General features: G+C 37.6%; 1 protein-coding gene across 1 annotated transcript; it reads left to right on the forward strand.

The window, feature by feature from the left end:
• Window positions 1–447: 447 nt before the first annotated feature.
• Window positions 448–25665, forward strand: LOC122676044 (arylacetamide deacetylase-like). Its single transcript, XM_043875333.1, has 5 exons — window positions 448–784; window positions 12066–12288; window positions 13876–13945; window positions 15309–15480; window positions 20289–25665. The coding sequence occupies exons 1-5, from the start codon at window positions 647–649 to the stop codon at window positions 20883–20885; spliced, it is 1200 nt and encodes a 399-aa protein (XP_043731268.1). The 5' UTR covers window positions 448–646; the 3' UTR covers window positions 20886–25665.
• The last annotated feature ends 167 nt before the right edge of the window (window positions 25666–25832 follow it).

Genomic DNA, 25832 nt, shown 5'->3' on the forward strand with positions numbered 1-25832 from the left:
CTTGTATGAAGATTTAAAGTGCTGAAATATTTTTCCTGTTTCCTTTCCTTTTTAAAAAAATCTGAATTGTGCCCTATACTGAAGTTATTTGAATATAAGTTTTTATGTTGCATTGGAAAAAATTGTATAACTTTAACCTGCTTAGCATTTTTTGCTAATAATTTTATTTGTAGCAAGAAAGTAAAAGTAATATAGGATACAAGTGACCATGTCTATCATACTTTGTAAAAGCTGTCAATAGTTTAAACATATTTTTTCTCCCCCACGCTGAGATTTGTTATTTGAAGCATACACTGGGTTTCTTGTACTTCCTGTGGCCTTTTCTCTAATTGTTAAAGTACTCTGCAACCAGTAACTGAGCAAAAAATGTTTGTTTACTGACTGCCTAGCAACATTATAAGGCTGTTGTACTTGACAGAACCTGCAGATAATATGAGTACAGGTTTCACAGAGTTCTTTGTACTTTTCCTGAGTTAATTATTTCCCAGCAGCTTGCAGAATGACAATCAGACCAATGGAATTTGTGTCTAAGAAGTTAGATAACACTTTTTGATAAATCCAAAAGCTGTTGTGAAATTTCAGCATTCAAATATTTCAGAAGTGTATTTGCTTTGCTGCCAAGTAGAACGTGCAGTTGGAAAACATCATGGGAAGAAAAACGATTTTGCTTCTGATTATGGGGGCCCTTGGGGCATATTATGTTTACACACCTATCCCGGATAATATTGAGGAGCCATGGAAATTAATGTGGGTAACAACGTGTTTGAAAACTATTACACATTTGGTAAGTATAAACTTTTATTGACTCTGAATGTTTAGAATTTTAGTCAGGAGAAAATAATTATCTTTATTACTTTTTAAATAATTTCTGCTGTTTTGGAAATTTTACTCAAAGTTTGCTTGCTGGTTTTAAAACCTTTTTAATATTGTATCTATTGCTTAATGCAGAGCCTGAGCAGAATGAATATGGAGGGAGTAGTCAAGGAGTTTCGATTTTAAATACTAGAAGACAAAATAGACTGGCTAAGAAAGACAAAAAGTCTTATTGTGAGTTTCATGGCGTGAGTGGTGCAAGAATGAAGCGTTTTGAACTTCGGAAATGGTAGAATTGAGCAACACTGATTAGTTACAGAATTCGATACAGTAACCTTGTATTCAAATGTGCAAATCCTTTCTTACTGAAATGCCTGTGAACAAGTCAGCTGGTTTCCCAGGGGAAACAAGGAACATGGCTTCCAGTTGAAGGGTTTAGTTGCTGAGTGATAGGATCCTGCATGGCTGGCTCACTACCTCCCGTTCATAGGTCGTCCTCAAAGACTTGTGGTTCTTTTCTAATGAGGCTAATTACTTGGAAATAAAGCCATATAGTTCGCTCTTTTAACTTTGTAGTGAATTGCCTCCCTGCCGCAAAAACAAAACAAAAACAATTCATAGACAGTCTGGGTATTAATGGGTATATATGGGTATATATGCAACATCTCTTGCATATATTTTTTCAGTTGTTTCAACACTCTTCTGGAGCTTAATGTGGCTCTGAATAAGTGCAATGCTTGTCTTATTTTTATTTTCTTATTAGTGATTTGACCAATTTTAGTAATTTTATAGTACATGTTATTGGGTTCGGGTCAGTTTTGGTGGAATATAGCTTCAAGTCATTTTTTAAAAGTTATTCTTGGTTGATTTTGATTGATTGTTTTGATTTCTTTTATTATTTGGATTAATTATGTGTGTGTGTCTGTGTATGTATACATTTATGTACACATGTAGTCCTTGTTTGTCTTCGGAAAAATAACATTTTCTCTATAGCACTTAATCTTTTGCAATTTTCTTTTGTTTGTTTTTCTCATTTCTTTTTTTTTTTTTTTTTTAATTTTTTTATTAGTTGGAGGCTAATTACTTCACAACATTTCAGTGGGTTTTGTCATACATTGATATGAATCAGCCATAGATTTACACTAGTTTCTTATAACTCAGTGTTTATTTCTGAAATTATTTTGTCTTTTTTTCTTATTCCTTTTCTGATTTTTACCAGTACCATTTTTCAATCACTTCTTCTTTTCAATTAGAGATTATCTCCAAATATCTTCCTATACCTTCCTTAAAGATTTGTACTTCTGCTTTGTGATCTTTATTCTTATATTATTTGTTCTGAAGCATTGTGTAATTTATTTCATCTACCTTGTACCAATTATTTTTAAACTTGTTTTCTTCATATGTTGGAGGCTATTATTTTTCTTATAGCACATAGTACCTTGCATGAGTTTTTGTTTTATCATGAATGTTATGTATATACCTTTTGTATTATTTCTATTTGAATGAGATGACTTTGACAAACTTAAAAGAATGTACTGGAGAATGGTGGAAGGGACAAGACTTTTTTCTTAAAGTATTTTTGCTTAAGAGCGCCTATCACTATGTATGTATGAATTTATAAATTTCTAATAAAAGACAATGGATATTTAGTCCAATAATGAAAGAGACTCACCATGATCAATGACTGAAACATAATGAGGCTTGATTACTGGGACAAATTGCTATACTAAAAAATTGCCCAGAAGTAACTCTTATCTTTTAAATTATTTATCTTTTTCTTTCCCCTTGAATTGTGTGGTTTCATACAGATGGAAAAAAAATGTAGATTTACCATAAAACTCCCACTCTTTTCTTTTTTTTAAGGAAAATATTTAATTTGCTAAGTACATCAGATTGCCATATAATATAGTATCTTATGAAAATCTCTAAAAAGCCCATCACTCACTTCACTTCATGTTAAAGAAGTAACCAGGTTGTTTTTTTTTTTTATCATTTTCCTCATCCCAAGAAGAAAAAAACAAAACTTTTGCTTGACTTTAATGCCACCTGACACTACTTTGTTCTTTACCAATCAACTTAAGCATAAGTTAAAGAATGGTAATTCTAATTTTTAAAAATTTTTTTAATTTTTCACTTATTTTTATTAGTTGGAGGCTAATTACTTTACAATACTGTAGTGGTTTTTGTCATACATTGACATGCCAATGATGAAGATAAATGAAAATCATTGAATACAATCAACTATCAACTAGTTGGTGATGCAGCATTATCTCCTGAAATAGGAATCGCAAATATATTTTACTAAAATGCCAACTCTGATAGATTGCTCAGCATTACTCTGAAAGGTAATATGAGACTCTAAAATGACTCTGAGGTTGCATTTAGTCTTGATAAGAAATAACATGGCAATCAAATAACATTTTCAGACCTCTACCCGGTTTGGGATTATAGACATTTGTGAAAGCATTTTCCACCCTTACACCAGATTATAAGATTTTACTTATTTGCTTTGGGACACTTTGAAACTTCCTAGGTTTAAGGCTATTTAAAAAATTTGTTAGTTTTATTGCCTTCTATTCTTTTTTTTCTCCATTTGTCACTGACTCTTCCAACCCTTTCTACTTCTTTTAGCTGCTATGCCTTCTCAAAGATATCACTGGTTGACCTCCAAAGGATGAACATTTTGAAACCCAATAAATACTCCTTTGAGTTTCCAAACTGCTGAGTAACCACAAATAATAGGCAGAATTTTGACTAGGTGCAGCCAATGGCATAGGCACTGTTTTCTCAACAGAAATTCAGTTTTATATATATATATATAAATAATATACTACTGTATATATATATATAAATATATATATATATATTTAGGTGATAGATCCTTGTATGATTGATTAAGATGCGTAAAACATTTTGTCCTTACACTGAGGTATATAAATTCCTGCATTAGTGAGAATTTTCCCTCTCTATCATTTGATATTTCAAATTTACATAAAAAATTGCTCCAATGTAAAGTAATTAGCTGCCAACTAATATAAATAAATGAAAAAAAAAAAAGAAAAAAGAAAAATCAACGTGAAAAAAAATTTCTCCCAGAGTATAGAGTCAGTATAAAGAAAAAAAGATAATCTGAGAAGGTATGTCCATAAGCTACTGCTCTAGTTGCTTCACACTTCACCAAATAGAGTCAAAGAAACTAAAACCCTTGTTATTCAATTCAGACTCCAGGGACACTGGGCAATATTTGTAGCACAGTGGTGACTTAGTCTTTTGCTATGTATTTATTAATATTACAATTCCTAGTAAACTCTAAAAAGTTGTGAAAATACAAAGTCACGTATAATTTTTTATACTTAGTACTTTCTTACACACAAATGACAACTACTTTGTTGTTCAGTCTCTTAAGTCACGTCCAACTCTTTGCAACCTCTTGGGCTGTAGCACGCCAAACTCCCCTGTCCTCCACTGTCTCCCAGAGTTTGCTCAAATTCATGTCCATTAAAGTTGGTGATGCTATGTAACCATCTCATCCTTTGCTGCCCCCTTCTCATTTTGCCTTCAGCCTTTCCCAGCATCGGGGTCTTTTCCAGTGAGTCAGCTCTTCGAATCAAGTGCCCAAAGTATTGGAGCTTCAGCTTTCAGCATCAGTCATTCTAATGAATATTCAAGGTTGATTTCCTATTTTCATATAAATACTCATCTTTAACTTGTATAACATATACCATTCTCCTATCATTTAAAAATATTTACTTGAAACTAAATAATCTTATTCTTTGCAGATAAGATACTTGAGTCTAGTGATTTATGTTTTGAAAGAGGCCTTGTATTTTATGTACTTAACTTTGATTGAAAGCCAGAGGGCCAGCTAAATTAACATAAATTTTTGGGGGGAGAAAATGTGGACACTTTATGTCATAGGTCATAGGAATTCTAAATTTGTTAAAGTTAAGTAAATAAATGCTTGTGACCTGACTATCACCTTTCTATGTTAACATTTAAAGTAATTAAAAATTGCTTCCACATTTGACACTGAAAAGTAAAGGGGATGGAAAATGGTCCACTGGAAGTAAGAGTCTCTACCCCTTGTGTATAGCACGGAGGAACAGGTATGGGATACCACGGTGTTGGGGGCAAGGTCAGTGTGTGTGGAAGGGGTGACCAGAATGTGGAGAAGACCTGGAATATCCTGAAAGCTATAGAACAGTTGATCTAAGCTCATCAGGCACTGACTCAGCATCTGCACTTCACTTTGACCTGCATGACGTGCTTCTCCTCTGCCTGCAGTTGTAGCAGTAAGGCGGTGCTTTTTGTGAGTCTATCTTCTGGCATCTCTTTAGGACAGCGGCGGGGCACCAGTGAGGAGAGATGTTTGTGTGCTACTTGAACCGAGTGTAGCGTGAGTGGGCTGGGGCATGCAGGAGGCCGTGGGAACCACCACCATTCTTGTGGACCCTGGGCAGGGCCCAAGGTGCCGTCAGAGTTGGGTTCCCGCCCAGTCTCTCTGCCCAGTCTCTCACACCCATGGAAGTTCTGTGAATCCTAAGGGATCCTTGAGCACTGTACCCATGGCCACGCTGTCTCTTCAATGGGCATTCCATAATGATGGCCACTACGGGACAGCGTATTGTCCGGTCAGGCGTGACACCTGGCTCCAGGGATCGGACCTGGACTTGAGTCCCACAAGTAGCACTTTTTGTATGACTAGTCATAAATATGCCTCTTAACCTCTCCCACCTCAGCATACTCAATTGAAAAATCTGGGAATATGTTCCTGTTGACCAGGTTTTCGTAAGAATTGAATTGGTACACAAATGGAAAGCGTAATACCTGGCAAAGATTAAAAACAACTGTAAGTATAGTTATCTATCTCTATCTCCTTTCTTCTGATATTAGCAATGCAACTTCTTTTTTGATATAACTTTATTTATTTTTGGCTGTGCTGGGTCTTCATGGCTGCATGGGCTTCTCTCTAGTTGCGTCGAGTGGGAGCTACTCTCTAGCTGCGGTTTGTGGGCTTCCCACTGCCATGGCCTCTTATTGTGCAACCAGGCTGTGGGGAGCTTGGGCTTCAGTAGTTGTGGCTCCTGGACTCTAGAGCACAGGCTCAGTAGTCATGGCCCATGGGTTTAGTTGCTCTACGGCATGTGGGATCTTCCCTGAAGCCCCTGTCTCCTGCGTTAGCAGGAGGATTCTTTACCACTGAGCCACCAGCATAACTTCTTAAAAGGATAACATTTTCTCCTAATTCTGTAAGGGGTCATGATAACTTACTGCACCCTCCATATATGCTTACTTGGACTATGTATCCTTGGTAAGCTTTACGTAAAATATCAATATGTCATTTTGATGCATGATCCTTTGCTCAAAAATGTATATGACTGTGTCTTTGACTTCTAGTCAGCAGAACAGTTCTCAGACCTTTCTGAGATTCTGTCTCCTGGGTTATCATCCTCATTTGACTCAAATAAAAAGCCTCTTTTTTCTTCTTAACTGATGGTTAATTGAGTTTTCATTGACATAAATAGAGATACGAATATTGAGACACAATTGAATACATATTTGGACATGGATTAGATATGGGTATAAATGCCTAACTCAGTATAAATATGGGTAGCACATTATATGACTTCCCTTGTGGCTCAGTGGTAAAGAATCTGCCTGCACTGCAGAAGACCCAGTTTCAATCCCTGGGTTGGGAAGATCCCCTGGAGGAGGGTATGGCAACCCACTCCAGTATTCTTGCCTGGAAAATCTCCATGGATAGAGGAGCCTGGTGGGCTATAGTCCATCAGGGTCGCAAAGAGTCAGACATGACTAACTGACTAAAGCAGAAGCAGCACATTATATATAAGTGAATATATATTAAAAGCTTTTAGTATCTTTTTATCTGTCTACCTACCTATATATCATCAATCTATTTATTGATTACATGCCAACTTTTACCATTTCTTTTGACTATAACTAACCTCTTAACTTCAGGAGTATCTAGTTAAAACTCCTGAGTACAACGTATGTACAAATCATAATACTATTTATTTTGGATCAGATTAATCAGAGACATCAGACTAGATAATATAGAATAATAACTGGAAATGACCTTTCAATACATTAATTAGAAAATTATAATAGAGCATGGTCAGCTTAACTCGCAGGTTATGTTTCACAATGCCCACTGTTTAAAATTAAATTAATGTTTTAAGTACAGACAGTTCCTGATTAATGATGGTTTGACTTACGATTTTTTTGACTTTATGACGGGGCAAAAGTTATACACATAGAGTAGAAACTGTACTTCGCATTTTGATTTTGATCTTTTCCCAGGCACGAGATATGTGGGTGACTCCTTGTCATGAGGCTGGACAGCAGTAGGGAGCCGCAGCTCCCAGTTAACCCCTTGATCACACGTGTAAACAACCTACATACTTACACCACTCTCTACTCCTACAACCATTGTGTTCTTCACTTTCAGTACAGTATTCAGTAAATTACACCATTTCTGTATTTTCTTGTAAAATAAGTTTTGTGTTAGATGATTATGTCCCGCTGTAGACCAAGCAGATGTTTGGTAGGTTGTGTGTGTGTAGTTGCTCAGTCTTGTCTGGCTCTTTTTTGTGACCTCATGGACTGTAACCCGCCAGGTTCTTCTTTCTGTGGGATTTCCCAGGCAGGAATACTGGAGTGGATTGCCATTTCCTCCTCCAGGGGATACTCCTGATCCAGGGATTGAACCCCTGTCTCCTGCATTTGCAGGCAGATTCTTTACCACTGAGCCACCTGGGAAGCCTGTTTGGTAGGTTACATATATTTAAATGCATTTTTGACTTACAACATTTTCAGTTTACAATGAATTTACCAGGACACAACCTCATTGGAAATTGAGGAAGATCTAGTGTTTCTTTGATCATTATACTTAATGATAATATGTATATATCATATATGGATATCATTTATTTTGTTGTTGGCTAGTTAGAACACATTAAGCTGCTTGATGATACGTTTACAAAAGAAAAATAGACACTGTGTTCTGAAAGTAGCTCCCCATACTGTAGTGTCAACAGAGCTTCCCACTGTAATTTCAACCACATAGACCAAGCAAGTTAGCATTCAGATAAAATGGTTTTGATGAACACCTTTGAAATTTCTTTTCTTTAGGCCTTTGATCAAATTATTTTGCCTGTCTGACTAAATCTAAAAATTTTAAGCAACTATAATTTTTCACATTCAACAGGTTGAAATCAAACAGCGCACCCATCAGAAACTTATTTTTCAGAACTGATCTGTCTTCTCTTTCTACCTGAGCAGCCATTCAAGGTCCTTTTTTGATCTGCCTTTTATTAGAGTTTATTTACGTGAATGTCTATTTTTAGCAATAGTCTGTAAAGATTGGAAATTATATCACAAGCATCTTGCATTAATTATACCTCTAGCACTGTCCTTTTTCCCCCCCTTTATTTTTGACACTGCCACACAGCTTATGGAATACTTTTGGTACAAAAGTAATTGTAATTTGTAGTGTGAATTTTGAATCATTATAACTAGGCTCAAACACATCTTCATTAATCAAAATAAGAACCATTACAAAAAAAAAAAAAAAAAGAACCATTACAGTCAACACATTTTGCCAACAAGGAATAAGTTTCTTTATCCATATAGCATCAGAATCTATGTTTCATGATTCAACGAACACTTGGAAAGCATTTTTCTGCATCCTGCTGGTTGTGGAAGTGTTTTCTCTGCAAAAGGTTGTCAAGATGCTTGAAGAAGTGGTAGTCAGTTGGTGAGAGGTCAGGTGAAAATGCCAGTTGAAGCAAAACTCTATAGCCCGATTTGTTCAATTTTTGAAGTGTTGCTTGTGTGACGTGCAGTCAGGCATTGTTGTGGAAGGGAAATGGGCTCTTTCTGCTGACCAGTACTGGCTGCCAGCGTTGCAGTTTTTGGTGCATCTCATAAATTTGCTGAGCATACTTCTCAGATGTAATGGTTTCACCAGGATTTAGAAAGCTGTAGAGGACCAGATGGGCAGCAGGCCACCAAACAGTGACCATGACCATCTTTTGGTGCAAGCTGGGCTTGGGGAAGTGTTTTGGAACTTCTTAGTCCAACTACTGAGATGTTCATTGCTGGTTGTCACATAAAATCCACTTTTCATTGCACGTCACAATCCAGACAAGAAATGGTTCATTGTTGTTGTGTAGAATAAAAGAAGACGATACTTCAAAACCATGATTTTTAAAATTTTCGGTCAGTTCATGAGACACCCACTTATCAAGATTTCACCTTTGCAATTTGCTTCCAATGCTAAATGAACATAGAATGATTGACGTTGAGTTCTTCAGCGATTGCCTGTGTATTTCCAAGAGGATCAGCTTTGATTATTGCTCTTAGTTGTTGTTGTCACCTTCTAATAACCAGCCACTATGCACCTCATTTTCAAGGCTCTCGTCTCCTTTGCAAAATTTCTTGAACCACCACTCCACCATATGCTTGTTAGCATTTACAGAGCCAAATGCATTGTTCATGTGAGTTGTCTCCACTGCTTATAACTGATTTTGAACTCAAATTAAAAAAAACTGCTTGAATTTGCTTTTGTCTAGCACCATATCTATAGTCTAAAATAAATATAAAATAAAGAACACATAATAAATCATTAGCAAAAAAAAACATAAAGAGAGAAATGTGCATTAAAATTGTGTATAATGTAACAGCATTTATTTAAGAATATATTCCAGTGGCAAGTGGCAAGTTTCAACAGTGTAAAACTACAACTACTTTTGCACTAACCTTATAGTTCCCCAACCCGGTATCAGTTCAGTTCAGTTCAGTCTCTTAGTTGCATCCAACTCTTTGCGACCCCATGGACCGCAGCACGCCAGGCCTCCGTCCATCACCAGCTCCTGGAGTTTACCCAAACAAATGTCCATCGAGTCGGTGATGCCATCCAACCTCATCCTCTGTTGTCCCCTTCTCCTCCAGCCTTCAATCTTTCCCAGCATCACACCTGTGCAAACTGCAGTGAAAGCGCAGAGTCCTAACTACTCACCTCACAAACCTCTCCCTTAACGGGGACTATTACAAGTGTTACATTAAATAACTATTTTGCTACTATATTTCATGCATTAACATGTCATTTAACATTGGTAACAAGGGCATTATTATCTTTAAAGAGGTCATTTATCTAATTTCAGCACGTCTTTTTTTTTTGTAATGAAACCACAACCGAATTTTTGGCATTTATTGTACACAGCCACCAACACTCCATTTTATGCAGTTTGCGGGCCTGGGTTCACAGGGCATGGGCTGGGACAGCAAGGCTCCTTTACCTGTGATGGTAATCTTCCCCTTGTCCCTTTATGGGCCCATCTCCAGGAGGCAGCAGGGAAAGCTGGAGGTGTCCCTTTAATTACTTACTAGAGAAGACCTGGAGAATGTGACAGCAGACAGCAGGGATTTGAGAGGCAAGCTGCTCAGACTACGCGGGTCTGAGGTCTAGGGCAGTTGTAGGAGGAGGAGGACGGACACCACAGACGAGTTTCAGAGGCTGGTTTGAGATGCTGGCAGTTGCTACTAAACTAGGGCAAGAACAAAATATTTTCCAAAGGCAAGTGGAAACATTTTTCTGGAGAATCTGGGGTCTCAATCAGACATTCTGCTGCTGCTACTGCTGCTAAGTCGCTTCAGTCGTGTCCGACTCTGTGCGACCCCAGAGATGGCAGCCCACCAGGCTCCCCCGTCCCTGGGATTCTCCAGGCAAGAACACTGGAGTGGGTTGCAATTTCCTTCTCCAATGCATGAAAGTGAAAGTGAAGTTGCTCAGTCAGGTCTGGCTCTTCGCGACCCCATGGACTGCAGCCCACCAAGCTCCTCCGTCCATGGGATTTTCCAGGCAAGAGTACTGGAGTGGGGTGCCATTGCCTTCTCCGTCAGACACGCTAGAGTTGTGAAATGTTTCACCAGCACTTCTCTCTGAGGAGGGTGCGGAGGCCATGATGGACCAACTTCGCCTCCTCTCCAGTCCTCACAGCTGGATACCATGGTTATCCAAACTTACAACGGATGGTTCCTTAGGATAGGCAGCCGGTCCAATGAGGTGGTCCCAGCAGCCTCAAGAGCCCTCTTGCCTAGACCATCCACGTGCCCAGGCTCTGGGCCAGGCTGACCTCTCTGCAGAAGGATAGCAGAAGGTCAGAAGCCATGATTTCATTCAAATAACTCTCAAAAACAGAAGCCCCCAGTGCCAGGGTGCATGATTCATAGCTTCAAACAGCAAAGAGTTGCATGAGCTTCCTTCCCAAGTGGGAAGTGGGCGCTGTGTGGTCTTCATGAGACTACAAGAGCTGCCCAGCCATCCATTCGCTATTCCCAAGCTCAGGTGGGGAAGATGGGGCAATGGTGTCATCCCGATTAGTCAGGAACTGCACTTTGAGATGAACAGGTTCCCCAAGGCAGACATCGAGGCTCTTGAACCAAAGTCACATACAGGAACAACTACATAAGAGGACAAGGCAGTCAGCTGTTCTTAAGAAAGGTCCTTCCTCCACTTTGCCCAGTCTGGTCCTGGTAGGTAATTCCAGCACATGTCTTAAACATTCTTTTTTTCTGAAAACTCCCCCTAAACTGTATGCTTTGTCAATCATACTTTGTTAGAATAGCTTTACTAGCTTTACTACTTCATGGTTTAGTAAATCACCTGCATTTCTCTGTAATAAGAGTGTCCCTTGTCTGTTCCTTTGGCCTCTGGTGAGATTTCCTTTTTGGTTGGCCACATTTTTCTTCCCTTTTCAATATTCATATCAGAGTTCGCCAATATCTGAAAACTCCTCCCCAGGTCTTATGATCAGGCATCTAGTTTATTGAACTCTGCCAGAGTTCTCTCTATATGTCTATGAGACATTGGTTATATTGTTTTTTTTTTTTTTCTTTTTTTTTCTTTTTTGGTTATATTGTTTTATGACTATGTATCCATTTCTTTCTCTTGACTTTTGAACTTATATAGAGAACTTACCTTGTTTATCTTTGTACTCAAAGTAGAAAGTATAAAATCTGCCAAATTGTAATACTTTAATAATTCTTTATCTTTTTTTTAAATCTGAGGCCAACTATTGTGGTAAAGATTCTGAACCTCTTCAGATTCACCTGTGACAGTGTGACGCAGGACCTTTAGGAACACATGTGCATCCTTCTAGGGTCATTAACAGCACTGGCATTTGATATCTGTAACCTTGATGTGTTTTTCCCCTTCACTCTTATTTTAGGGTCACTTTGCTGAACTGTTGGGAATCAGTAATTCCATGGACATTACAGGGTTCTTCATGAGCATTCAAGAAGTCCCACCCACATCTGATGAAAATGTCACTGTGATGGAGACAACTTTCAACAATGTTCCTGTCCGTATATATTTACCAAAACGGAAGTCAGAGACACTAAGAAGAGGCTTATTTTATGTTCATGGTGGTGGTTGGTGTATGGGAAGTGCTGGTATGAGCCTCTTGTTGAGACTTTTAGTTTATCACCTAGCATACATTTTATTAAGATGCTGATTTTGACATATGTTAAACATTATCACAGATAACAGAACACTTCAGCTGTCTGAAGTTTAATTCTTTGGACCTATGCTATTAATAGTTTAAAGGAATTATATTAAATCTCTTTCTGAAAAGGAATAATCAATATCAAAAGCTATAGCAGAAAACAGGTAAGAGGGAAAAGAATTTTATGAACTTAGAAATACAGCATTAAACTTGTTAATTGCAGAAATGATGGAACATTGTGGTGAAAACCAAAATGAAGTGAGCTGAATAGTAGTTGAGAAATGAGGAAATGGAGATGGTGATGCCAGTTTTTCAGTAATCTTTGTTATGAAGGAAATGAGAAGGAAGGTGTTAGATCGAAAAGAAGCACAGAGTTGAAAAAAGGTATTTTATTTTTATTTTATGTAGGATACATGTACATTTCAATTTATTTGATGCATTTTTATATATAATACACAAATTTATTATATATAATTTTACTTATAAAAACTTTTATGTATGTATAAATATATTTTTTATCATATATGTTTCGTATTTATCTATGGAAGGCCTGTGAATGTGCTTATAAGTCGAACATGAAGATGTTGAGGAAGTGTGGAGAGGGGGAGGATGGGATGAGATTTGTCTGACCTAGAAGAAGTAGGAGGGAATTGGACTCAGTAAACAGAAGTATTGACAACAACTTTTTGTAGCAAGTGTTAAATAAAAGTTTAAAACTTAGTGTATATTTGAAATTTTAAGAATAGTCAACACCCAACTTTGTACTCCTCCTTTCACTTGATGGAACATTTGCAGCAACTTTGTATCTTGATATTGCCCTTTAGCATTTTATGATTTCTTTCTCTTCCTATTTCTGACAAATTCAATTTGATGTTCTTAAACTTTTCTTATATGCAAAAGGGAGGATTTACCCAAGCCTAGTAGCAAACACGTGTGGTCCATCCCAATCCTGTATACGTGACCAAAAAAAAAAAAAAAAAAACCCAAACAAACAAACCCCAGAAAGCACATATTTTTGTCTGTCTTTTAGAAAATAGGAATGTATAAATCAGGTCTCAGGTCTCCCTACTTCCCCTTTACTCTTTATCTTCCTCTGGCAGTTTTGATGGCATCTAATACAATTTCCAGAGAGCACTTATTACGCTCTTCCATTTAAGCAACTACTATTTCGCAGTATTCCTGTCTGCCTATACAGCTGTCCCTCCCTATACTTGTCTTCAGTAGACAGTGACTTCCCAAGTATCAGGGAGTTAATATTTCTGTGTCAATTTTTTCAACACATAACAGCTGCTAAATGAAGGTAACAGAGATTAATCTTGAAGAGAATGAAGTTTGTTTAATATATTTAGTGTGGAAATGAGGCATATGTGAAAGGACCACTGAATAGAGGAATTTATGTTCTGTAGCTATGATGAAATTTTAGAAATATTTTTCCCAGAACATTTCATTGAGGAACAAGGTAGAGTAGTAAGCTTTCTGCTGAAGGGAACACCCTTCATCTGTCAGTCTCTGATTTTATTTTCATTTGTTTCAGCGTTCTTTGATATTGACTTTCTATCAAGACGGACAGCCGTTATACTAGATGCTGTTGTCATTTCAACCAAGTAAGAACATGGTGGGATCGTGTGGTTTTTGGCCAGATGCCTTGTCCAGTCAGATACTCACAGTCTTGGTCTGTGAGTATCTGGTCAGCAGTCTTGGTCATTCCTTGGTTATGTCAGGAGTGTTCAAATGAAGTTGAGAAGATGGGAATAGAAAAAGTAAGTTTGAGCATGACCATAAAAGAGTCAGATAGAAAAGACTTTTATAGTTAGGCCAAGTCGGGATCAAAAAGAGCAAGTCAAGAAAATTTTATAATAAAGTCTAACTATTGTATCTCATGGACAAAGGACCTCCAATGACTTTTAGCCTACTCTTAATTAGCAGGGCTTCAGAGTCAGAAAATGAGGTTCAAAACCTGGTGCTAGAGTCAACTGGATGGCTGCCAGTTAAATATCATGTTAGATCTGTTTTCTCATCTGTAAACTGAGAGTCATAGTATTTTGTATATTATATGGTGGTTTTTTTTTTTTGAGGATTAACCAATAAGATATATTTAAAGAAATTAGTATATATTTCATGGGCTGCTGCTGCTGCTGCTAAGTCACTTCAGTCGTGTCCGACTCTGTGCGACCCCATAGACGGCAGCCCACCAGGCTCCCCCGCCCCTGGGACTCTCCAGGCAAGAACACTGGAGTGGGTTGCCATTTCCTTCTCCAGTGCATGAAAGTGAAAAGTGAAAGTGAAGTTGCTCAGTTGTGTCCGACTCTTAGCGACCTCATGGACTGCAGCCCACCAGGCTCCTCCGTCCATGGGATTTTCCAGGCAAGAGTACTGGAGTGGGGTGCCATTGCCTTCTCCATTTCATGGGCTAATCCTCCCTTAAAAGAAGTTAGTCACCAAGTAACATGTGGGAATTCAGACAAAATCTAGTTTCAAACAACATTCTAGGTTAATGACCAACAGTAGAAAAGAAACCCAGTGGGAATGACTAGAAAAATGGAGAAACTATGAAAAAAATAGTGAACCCTGCATGCCAACTTGATCATTAGATTAAACTGGAATAGAATAATTCCTATGATTTGTTCATTATTTATTGGTTGCTAATAAGGTGTAATGACTATAAAGAAAATAACATTTTGGGAGAAGTTTAGTTTCAGGAAGTTATCACCAGGGATTTTTTTTTTTCTTTTTAATCTAGTCCAAGCTTGTCATTCAAGATTTTACTTATATAAAAATGGCATTTGTAAAAACCTTCATGTCAAGCACAATCATAAAGATTAAGATGTCTTTGAATTCATAATGACCTAAAATATGAGGTTGCTAAAGAAAAATATTACTTTTGATTTATAGGTTAGAGCATGCACATCCATGACATTTTTTGATTAACAATAACTGACTTAAAGAACATTGTTATTCTGCCCACAGCTACCGACTAGCACCTGAACATCACTTTCCAAGCCAATTTGAAGATGTCTATAATGCACTGAAGTGGTTCTTAAGCCAAGATGTTCTTGACAAGTACAGTGTAGATCCTGAAAGAATTGGTATCTCTGGAGAGAGTGCTGGAGGGAATTTAGCTGCAGCCGTGACTCAACAGGTATATTGCTCAGATTTATTTGATTTTTTAAAATATCCTACACTTAAATACATGTATTTCAAACATTGAAATATCAGTGCAGTTATGTTATTATTATATTAATCAGTTTAATTCAGTCACTTAGTCGTGTCCAACTCTTTGTGACCCAGTGGACTACAGTATGCCTGTCTTCCCTGTCCTTCACCAGCTCCCAGAGCTTAGTCAAACTGATGTCCACCAAGTTGGTGATGCCATCCAACCATCTCATCCTCTGTTGTCCCCTTCTCCTCCTGCCTTCAATCTTTCCGAGCATCAGGGTCTTTTCCAATGAGTCAACTCTTCGCATGAGGTGGCCAAAGTATTGGAGTTTCAGCTTCAGCATCAGTCCTTCCAATGAACATTCAGGACTGATCTCCTTTAGGATGGACTGGTTTGATCTCCCTGTAATTCAAGGGACTCTCAAGAGTCTTCTACTAACACCACAGTTCAAAAGCATCAATTCTTCGGCTCTCAACTTTCTTTATAGTCCAACTCTCACATCCATACATGACTACTGGAAATGGCATAGCTTTGACTAGACAAACCTTTGTTGGTAAAGTAATGTCTCCACTTTTTAATATGCTGTCTAGGTTGTTCATAACTTTTCTTCCAAGGAGTAAGTGTCTTTTAATTTCATGGCTGCAGTCACCATCTGCAGTGATTTTGGAGCCCAGAAAAATAAAGTCAGCCATTGTATCCACTGTTTCCCCATCTATTTGCCATGAAGTGATGGGACTGGATGCCATGATCTTAGTTTTCTGAATGTTGAGCTTTAAGCCAACTTTCTCACTCTCTTCTTTCACCTTCATCAAAAGGCTCTTTAGTTCTTCTTCACTTTCTGCCATAAGGGTGGTGTCGTCTTCATATTTGAGGTTATTGATATTTCTCCTTGCAATCTTGATTCCAGCCTATGCTTCCTCCAGCCCAGCATTTCTCATGATGTACTCTGCATATAAGTTTAATAAGCAGGGTGACAATGTATTTCCTCAAAAGCATATATTAGCAAAGAAAGAAGGATGAATGTTTGACCCAAAAAATCAAATTAAAAAATAGAAGGAAGATAGTAATAATGACAAGAACAGAAAATAGGATAATCAAAATGAGCTTATGGAAGATGTGAACAAAAAGCAAAAAAGTCCTGTTTAGAGGACTAACACAATTTTTAAATGTCTTCGAAGATAGTGAGGAAAAATAAAAGTTAATTACAACTAGTTAACGTCAAAATTGAGAGCAGGACAACACAGCAGACCCTTCGATATGGAAAAGAATTATTCTTTGAAGAGTTAAACATGTATATTGTATCCTTGAAAGAATTTTTTTTGAAGAACTTTGAAATTAAAGTGTTGTAATATTTCATTTAAATGGACAAATTCCAAGAAAAATAACTTGCAAAACAGACAGAACAAGAAATAAAAATCTGAGCCATTTTATAGCCATTTTATTCCAGATAAACAAAATATATGCCTAAGAATAGGAAAAGAGTATACACTCCAGTTATTTTCAAAGAATCTTGATCTTTATGATCAATCTGACAAGAACAATTTCAGGAAGGAAAACAATGGGTCAATTACACTCAGAAAACTAAGATATTATTATGAATAAAATATTAGAAAAATACATATTATATACATACCATGACCAAGCTGTTAATAATGCAAAGAAAAGTATATTTTATAAAAATAAGTTTCAATACATTGAGAGATCAAGGAAGTAAAATCATATCTCATGTACAAAAATAAGTTTTTAAAAGTCACACTAACAATTATTGCTTACCTAGGAATAGATGTGTGTGTACTCAGTCAAGTCCGACTCTGCAACTTCATGGACTGTAGCCCACAAGGCTACTCATTCCATGGAATTCTACAGGCAAGAACACTGGAGCAGGCTGCCATTTCCTATTTGAGAGGATCTTTCTGACCCAGGGATCAAATCTATGTCCTTGCATCTCTTGCATTGCAGGCGAATTCTTTATCCCTCTGCCGGGAAGCCCTAACCAGTTTAATTGCATTGATATTATGCCTAGTGTAATTTTAAAGAAATACACAAAATTGAATGTAATAAAATGAAGGTTGATGGTTACTGGAGAGGAAGAAGGGTGTGCAAGGGTATGGTGAATTCCCTGACCCTTAAACATATTTATTACATTTCACATTTCTGCCTTATGCTGTTACATATATGTGCTATATTGAACTATAAAACCATAAAGTATAATTTTTTAAAACAGAAATGGATTCACAGATGTAGAAAACAAACTTATGGCTACCAGGGGGAATAAAGGGAATAAATTGGGAGATTTGGATTGGTATAGAATACTACATATGAGATAGATAACTAATGAGGACCTACTATATAGCACATGGAACTCTACTTAATACTCTGCAATGGCATATATGGGAAAAGAGTCTAAAAAAGAGTGGAGATATATATATATATATATATATAAACTGATCCACTTTGCTGTACAGAGAAACTAAAACAATATTGTAAATCAACTATACTCCATTAAAATTTTAAAATAAAATATAGATTTGTTTATTTTTTAAATCTACAGGTCAAAGATTTTGGCTATCTGTAAAGTTTTAATTAATTGGTCAAATATAATGTATTTTTGTATGTCTTCTTAACTCACTAAGTCAGTCACCTGTGAGCTATCTATTTAATAATTGTGTGTTCAGTCGCTCAGTCACATCTAACTCTGCGATCCCATGGACTGTAGCCCACTAAGCTCTCTCCATGAGATTTTCCAGGCAAGAATACTGGAGCAGGTTGCCATTTCCTACTCCAAAGGCTATTTCTGACCCAGGGATGGAACCCACATTCTCTTGTGTCTACTGCATTGACAGACAGATTCTTTACCACTGTACCACCTGGGAAGCCATTTAATAATTACCACTCCTGTACTGATCTGAACAGCATTCTTCATTCTAGGTACCAAGATAAATGGAATGTGGTAATTTTACCTGAAATAAAACACTGAACTGGTTATTTAAATTTGGAAATTATTTTTACATAAAATAATCTAGTGATGAACTTTTAAATATTTTATTCTACTAACTAGTTCTAATTCCTGTGATCTAAATGAAATAAAGTAAAAATTGTTGCCATTTGCTTTTGCAGGCCTGTGTGTGTGTGTGTGTGTGTGTGCGCGCGCGTGTGTGAGTAAAATGTCATATTTATATCAAAGGAAAGAATGTCACGGTCCTGTCCTATCTTCAACTCTATATCAAGTTTTCAGAAACTTTCAGGAACTTCATCTAGCCATTATACTTTACTCTGAGCATCACCAGAGTGCATATGGCTTCAATAATTACTGTTTATGACCTACACCAGTGGAGCTCAAATTTTTCCTTGCATCAGAATCACCCGAAAGATGACAAAACACACATTGCTGGTTCCTCCCAACTTAATTTAGTGAGTCTGGGCTAGGTTGTAAGAATTTTCATTTCTAACAAATCCCTGGGTGATTTGAGTACTAGTCATCTAGGGACCACACTTAGAGAAGCTAATCTCTGAGACATCCTGGGCCATTTCAACGTGGGAACCAAATAAATGTACATAGGAACATCGCCTAAAATGTAATGCTTAATATTGTGTGTGTGCTTGCTGAATCGCTTCAGTTGTGTCTGATTCTGTGCAGCCTTATAGACTACAGCCTGCCGGGCTCCTCTGTCAATGGGATTCTCCAGGCAAGAATGCTGGAGTGGACTGCCATGCCCTCCTGAAGGGGATCTTCCCGCCCCAGGGATCAAACCTGGGTCTCCTGCCTTGCAGGCAGGTTCTTTACCATCTAAGCCATCAGGGAAGCCCCATGCTCAGTATTACTGGTTCCCAGATATTTGGGGTTATGCATCCTATTGATGGAAAAATTTTAGTACACCCCAAATATATGCATATTAATTTATAGATACAGTTGTCTTAATGCACTAACCTGAATATTTGAAACACTTAAACATTAAAATCAATTAGACTTTTACCCAGGATTTATTTGTTTAATGTCAGCATTGAATTAGAATTCCTAATGACATGATCTCCTTAAATGTTACTGCCTGTTGATATCAGTTCAGTTCAGTCACTCAGTCTTGTCCGACTCATTGTGACCCCATGGAGTGCAGCACACCAGACTTCCCTATCCATCCCAACTCCCAGAGCTTACTCAAATTCATGTACATCCAGTTGGTGATGCCATCCAACCATCTCATCCTCTGTCATCCCCTTCTCCTCCCGCCTTCCTCTCCTCTCAGCATCAGGGTCTTTTCCAATAAGTCAGTTCTTCACATCAGGTGGCCAAAGTATTGGAGTTTCAGCTTCAGCATCAGTCCTTCCAATGAATATTCAGGACTGATTTCCTGTAGGATGGACTGGTTGGATCATCTTACAGTTCAAGGGACTCTCTGTTAATATAATAACATGTATATAAAATCTTTATTTAAAATATATCAATTTCCTCTGATTGCCATTCTTGGCTGTAAGAGTAGATATTTTGCTTTTTAATCACAGATTAGATGGTCTTTTCCCCCATCCATAAGAAAAGTAGGGGGCTTCCCTGTTGGCTTAGATGGTACCACCTACAATGCAGGAGACCTGGGTTCTATCACTGTTTATGTTCATAGTATTTAAGTAATACACCTAGTCTTAGATATAATTGAAACTGGAATGTTCTTTGAGATATATTTCTTGTTTCTGATTATCTTTTTGAGATTCTGATTTTAACTCATACCAGTTATTGTTTTTAAATTAAAAATATATTTTTAAATGAAATTACTATTTGATCAACTGTAAATTATTTTCAGCTCATAGATGACCCAGATGTCAAGATCAAGCTCAAGACCCAGTCTTTAATTTATCCTGCCCTTCAGTCTCTTGATCTGGATTTACCATCATATCGGGAAAACTCAAATTTTCTTGGTCTGACCAAATCATTCGTGGTCAAATTGTGGAGTGGATACTTTACCACGGACAGATCACTTGAAAAAGCCATGTTCTTCAATCAACATGTACCGGTGGAATCAAGTCATCTGTTCAGATTTGTTAATTGGAGTTCTTTGCTCCCTGAGAAGTTTAAGGAAGGGCATTTTTACAACAGTCCAACTTATGGTAATTCTAAGCTGGCTAAAAAGTATCCAGGGTTTCTAGATGTGAGGGCGGCTCCCTTGTTGGCTGATGACAACAGATTGCGTAATTTGCCCCTGACCTATGTCATCACCTGTCAATATGATGTATTAAGAGATGATGGAATCATGTACGTCACCAGACTCCAGAATGCTGGAGTTAGGGTGACCCATAACCACATTGAGGATGGATTCCATGGAGCACTTGTTTATCGTGGGTTTAAAATTGGATATAGAATAGAAAATCAGTATTTGAGTTGGTTAAGTGAAAATTTATAGTAAAATATCTGAACAGTGGTTTATAAAAATATATAAACCTCAGAGTAGAAAACAAATTAGTGATAAAAGGTTGTGTTTGCATTGATATTTGATTATCTCTGACCTTTCTAAAGTTCTCATAACCATTGTATTTTCTTTGTTTGTCTTTTTAACTCAGCAGATTCTTCTCTATCCCTTATTCTAAATGTTGTTTACTCATCTGTGTACTTTAATATTTATATTCTATATTTTTTCTTGCTGCTATTACTCATTTCTCATAACTCTAATTTATAGCCCTAGTTTTTTGTCTAATAGTATTACTATTGAGAAGAAAGTTTAAAGGAATACATCTGGTTTGTGAAATGCTAGAGCTTCAGTTGGCATGGATTTGGAGTCTTGAAATGCTGCCTTATAGGCACTCATATTTTCTTGCCAATTCTTTTTTCAAAGTGTTTGCCTCAATGCAACATCATTTGCTTATCACTGCAAAGTTCACTTCTTAATGCAAACTTCTTCCTGTGCTCAGATACCAGAATCAGTGCCAATGATCTCATAGGCATTTTAGGAAAAAGCAGCTCTCTTCTTGTGACAAATGAGGGGCATTTAAGTGGGAGGCAGTAACTCTACATGTAGCAGCAATGAGTGAAGCCCAGGACATAGAGGAAATCACAAAACCCATTTGAAAATTTTGATCTCTGAAAGTCCTGTTGTCTATATGGGGTTAGTAGGCTGACAAATAAAACAGCTATGTTATTGGACTGTCTTAGTCAATTTGGGCTGCTGCAACAATAACTATAGTGTTCATGGCTTATAAAACAATAGAAATTTATTGCTTGCAGTTTTGGAGGTTCAGAGTGTCAACATGGTCAGATTCTGGTGAGAGCCGTCTTCTGCATTGCCAACTGTGACTTCCGTGATGAAGAACACAGAGGGGGCAGGCTTTTCTATGACTCTAATAAGGGCACTCATTTCAGTCACTAGGGCTCCACGGTCATGAACTCACCTAATCCTAATTGCTTCTCACAGTCTTCACTTCACTTCCTAATACCATCACAGAGAAGGTGGGGTTTCCACAGAGGAAACTTGGGGGACACATTCAGTCTATAGCATAGACTGGTGAATAAACAGTAATGACCATATATTATGTAATGTTTGATAACTTTGGAGAAATACTGAGGGAAGCAGCTCAGGGCTAGTATGGCATCTCCTCCCAACCATCAGAAATCAAGGCTTCTTTCCATTCCTCCTCAGCTATTATCAGGCAGTAAGAGGGGCAGGTTAGGGGAATGGGAGAATCAGAAACTTTCATTTCTGTTTTTATCAAGAAAAACAATAGCATTTCTGCAAGTCCTACCTGGTACACGTCTCATTTTATGTTTCATTTTACAGAACTGTATTTCATGTGGACACACATAGCTGCCAAGTTTGCTTAAGGAGTAATATTTTTTTTAACATGGGCACACCGTCCTGAACAAGATTTTTTTATTTTTTTCAAGTAAAACCATGAGAGAGAAGTAAACAACTAGTAGTTAGGTCACAAATTCTGTAGGCATAAATGGTTTAAATTACTTGTGGAAAATACATAGGAATATTTGTGGTCATGTATTACATGAGACAGAAGTATAAATGAATCATACTTATGGTTCCAAATGGAGCACCATTGGGATACTTGTGTAATATTTGTGTACTCAGTTGAAGAGGACTTTTTTACTTGTATCTGTATGTCCCACTCTTTTACCTCCTTCAAACCACCTACCCGTAAATCAAAACAATGTATGTTAATTACCAGGTGGGAACATAGTCTTAATTTGGAATAGAAAGATATGTTTAAATATGGACATAACATATGACACAAAGTACTTTTTTAAAGCTATATAAATAATAATGATGCAACAAATTGATGTCAGTTGCATGTGTCTCCTTAGATTTCCAGCCTAAAGTTATAGCAGAGGGAGGGATCAATAACTAACAAAGCAACAACAACAAAAGAATTCTCTATTCTCAGCTTAAGTTTCCTATTACAAAAGTCCATCCAAATCCCCACATTTGGTTTTTACCAAGTACAATAGGATGAAAAATTATTGGTGTCCTGATGACTTCTTGGGCTTTACTGATAGCTCAGTTGGTAAAGAACCTGCCTGCAATGCAGGAGACCCTGGTTCAATTCCTGCGTTGGGAAGATCACTGGAGAAGGGATAACTGGCTGTCGTTAACTGATTTTTACCCCTCTCTACATCAGTCCTCACTCTCAATCACTTTCATTTCTCACCCCCTAATCTCTGTAATGTATTCCCTGTCCCTGATTCTCCCCTTTCCACAACCCCTTCTCAATTCCTATAATCTTCCACTGAGCTCTCTGGAACTCCTGAATCATCATGAACAGATATCCGTAAGATTTTATCTGTGCCTTCCATTAACTGTCATCTGAGATGTAGTACTTGATTGAGGACAAGGCTTCTATTTTCCCTCCCACATTGATCAAACCATAAGTATCTTCCTTGTTCATTAATGCTACCAGACTATTCTTTCTCCCTACAGCCTCCCATATCATGATAGTAGACTCTATCATCAGTTACCTTTCCATTATGTAGTCACTTGCCAACCTCTGCATCACTGACTCTAATGTCTCAAAGATTTCACCTTTAAAGTCTCCATCGCTATCTCCACTATTACAATTGGGGATTTCAAAATCTATATAGATGATACAACTAACAGTGTGGACTGTAAATTGTTTGGCTTTCCTTCCCCCTGATAATGTTGGCTTTTACTCTGCATAAACCATTTGCTTTTATGATCATGCCTTAGACTTTGTTACTAACCGAAACTGCACCCTATAATCTCAGTATCAAAGAGGCTATTATCTGACTGTAACCTGCTGTCATTCTAGGTCACTGTCACTAATACTCCTAATTACCATGCACTTGAATTATATCAGCATTTTAAATTTCCTCATTCTGCATGTATTTTTCCTTCCTTATTCAGATTTAGTTCTTCAGTCACTCATTATGATCACTTTCTTGTATACATCCCAGATTCTATCTCTTGCTCTCCATTACATTTTCTGCATCTGTCTTTTTTCTTGATCTCTTAGTGGAGTGCTTCTGCATATGGGTTTTGTTGTTGCTGTTTGTTTTTAAACCCGTACTCTCTTCTCTGGTGATATTAGCTAGTCTCATGGCTTTCAATAATCTGTAAATTGAAGCCCCAATCCACATCTCTGGTCTGAACCTTCTTAACTCCAGATTAGGTATACATATACATCTATATACATACTTTACAATCCCAGTTGGATTTAAATAAATACCTCAAACTTAAATTTCTGATCTTTTGTCAAATAACTGTTGATCTTCATCTTTCTCATGTCTGCAGATAGCAACTCCTTATTTCCAGTTATTCAAGGCAAAAACAAACAAAAGTAAAGTAAAACCAAAACAAATAGACAAAAACTCACTATTATTTGTCTCCTTATTTTTTCTGTCACAGATATCATTATTAAATCCTCTTAGCCAAAATATATCCTGTATCCAACCTTTTTTTATTCTTACTTCCATTGCTAACACCCTGATCTAAATGACTATCAATTTTTGCTGGAAATAGTCCAATGGAATTATAATTTCTCTCTCCTTTTCCATTTTGAATCCTTAGAATCAATTTGCAAGATGTCAAACAGAATGACCTTTTTTAAAATGAAAGACATGTTACTCCTCTTCTCACGGTCCCCCAAGAAGTTTTGTCTTCACTAGGGCAGTAGCCAAGATGTCTGAAGAAAACTTTTAGGTACATACACCTCAAACTGCTAAATGAAATATGCGATGACTCTTTCTAAATTATGAATGGGTTGAGGGGGAAAGTAGAGGAAAGTTCGGGGACAAAAGTGTTCATAAAGCACAAATCCTGAGATTCCTACTTGAGATTTCTCTGACATTGCAAGTGAGACAGTAAGCACATGTCTTAGGTTATCAGGCCACCTTCTGTGGCAGGAGCTATTTGTCCCATAGTCCAGGTACCGGATATTTGAATCTATAATCTGACTTTAAAACATAAATTTTATTATTCTCCTATGGCAAAGAGATCAGGGGATGACTGCCGATTAAAAGAGCTTCTCACAGGTGTCGCGAGAGTCAGGCCACTCCATGGGGGTGCCACACGTGCAAGCACCAGAGTCGATCAGGATGCAGAGAGAGCAGGGGGAAATGTGGACCAGAGCTTTACTGCAGTTTCCACGGGAAAGAATATAGGCAAGGCAGGGTAAGCAAGCTTAGGATCGGCTAATTTGAATAATTTCAGGGCACTGTTGGGTATAGGGGCTGTCTCTGGCTGGTACTTGGCCCTGTGGTGATTAGGTGATTAGATGATTAAGCCCTGGGGTGATTAAGATAAAGAGACTTTAAGGGAATGGGTTCTGAACGGGTTGGTTTGCATATGAAAAATGTGCTCACAGGCAAGTTGGTGGCTTATCTCTATCCATTAGCTGAGCCTGAGAAGGGTAGTCCCTCCGTGGTCAGAAAGACCTCAGATGTTGAAACACCAAAATATAGAGAAAAGGAAACAAAAACATGCTTACTGCAAGTCCCAAAGGATGCCACTGGATAGCAACACTTCAGTTCTACCACAGACTCAATCTGCAATTGACCAGGTAATGGACACTTCCAAATTCATCCTTTCAATGGCTGCAAAGATTTCCCCCCACCCCACCTCTTTTTGATTTGTTTGCTTACTTAGCTAGTTCAAGAGTTGAGTGTTTTTTTTTTTTTTTTTTAGTTGGAGGATAATTACTTTACAATATTGTGATGGTTTTTCCCATACATCAGAATGAATCAGCCACAGGTGTACATGTGTCCCACCCATCCTGAACCCCACTCCCATCTCCTTCCCCATCCTATCCTTCTGGGTTGTCCCAAGCACTGGCTTTGGGTGCCCTGCTTCATGCATCGAACTGGCATTGGTCATCTAGTTTACAGATGGTAA

This window comes from Cervus elaphus, chromosome 19 (assembly GCF_910594005.1).
Source record: "Cervus elaphus chromosome 19, mCerEla1.1, whole genome shotgun sequence".
Lineage (NCBI taxonomy): Eukaryota > Metazoa > Chordata > Mammalia > Artiodactyla > Cervidae > Cervus > Cervus elaphus.

Bases quoted from the DNA above. Each gene is read 5' to 3' on its own strand.
- LOC122676044 (XM_043875333.1), top strand. From the start codon at position 647: ATGGGAAGAAAAACGATTTTGCTTCTGATTATGGGGGCCCTTGGGGCA. The intron at 12,289-13,875 runs GTATGAGCCTCT...CATTTGTTTCAG, and splicing joins TTGGTGTATGGGAAGTGCTG to CGTTCTTTGATATTGACTTT. The intron at 13,946-15,308 runs GTAAGAACATGG...TTCTGCCCACAG, and splicing joins GCTGTTGTCATTTCAACCAA to CTACCGACTAGCACCTGAAC.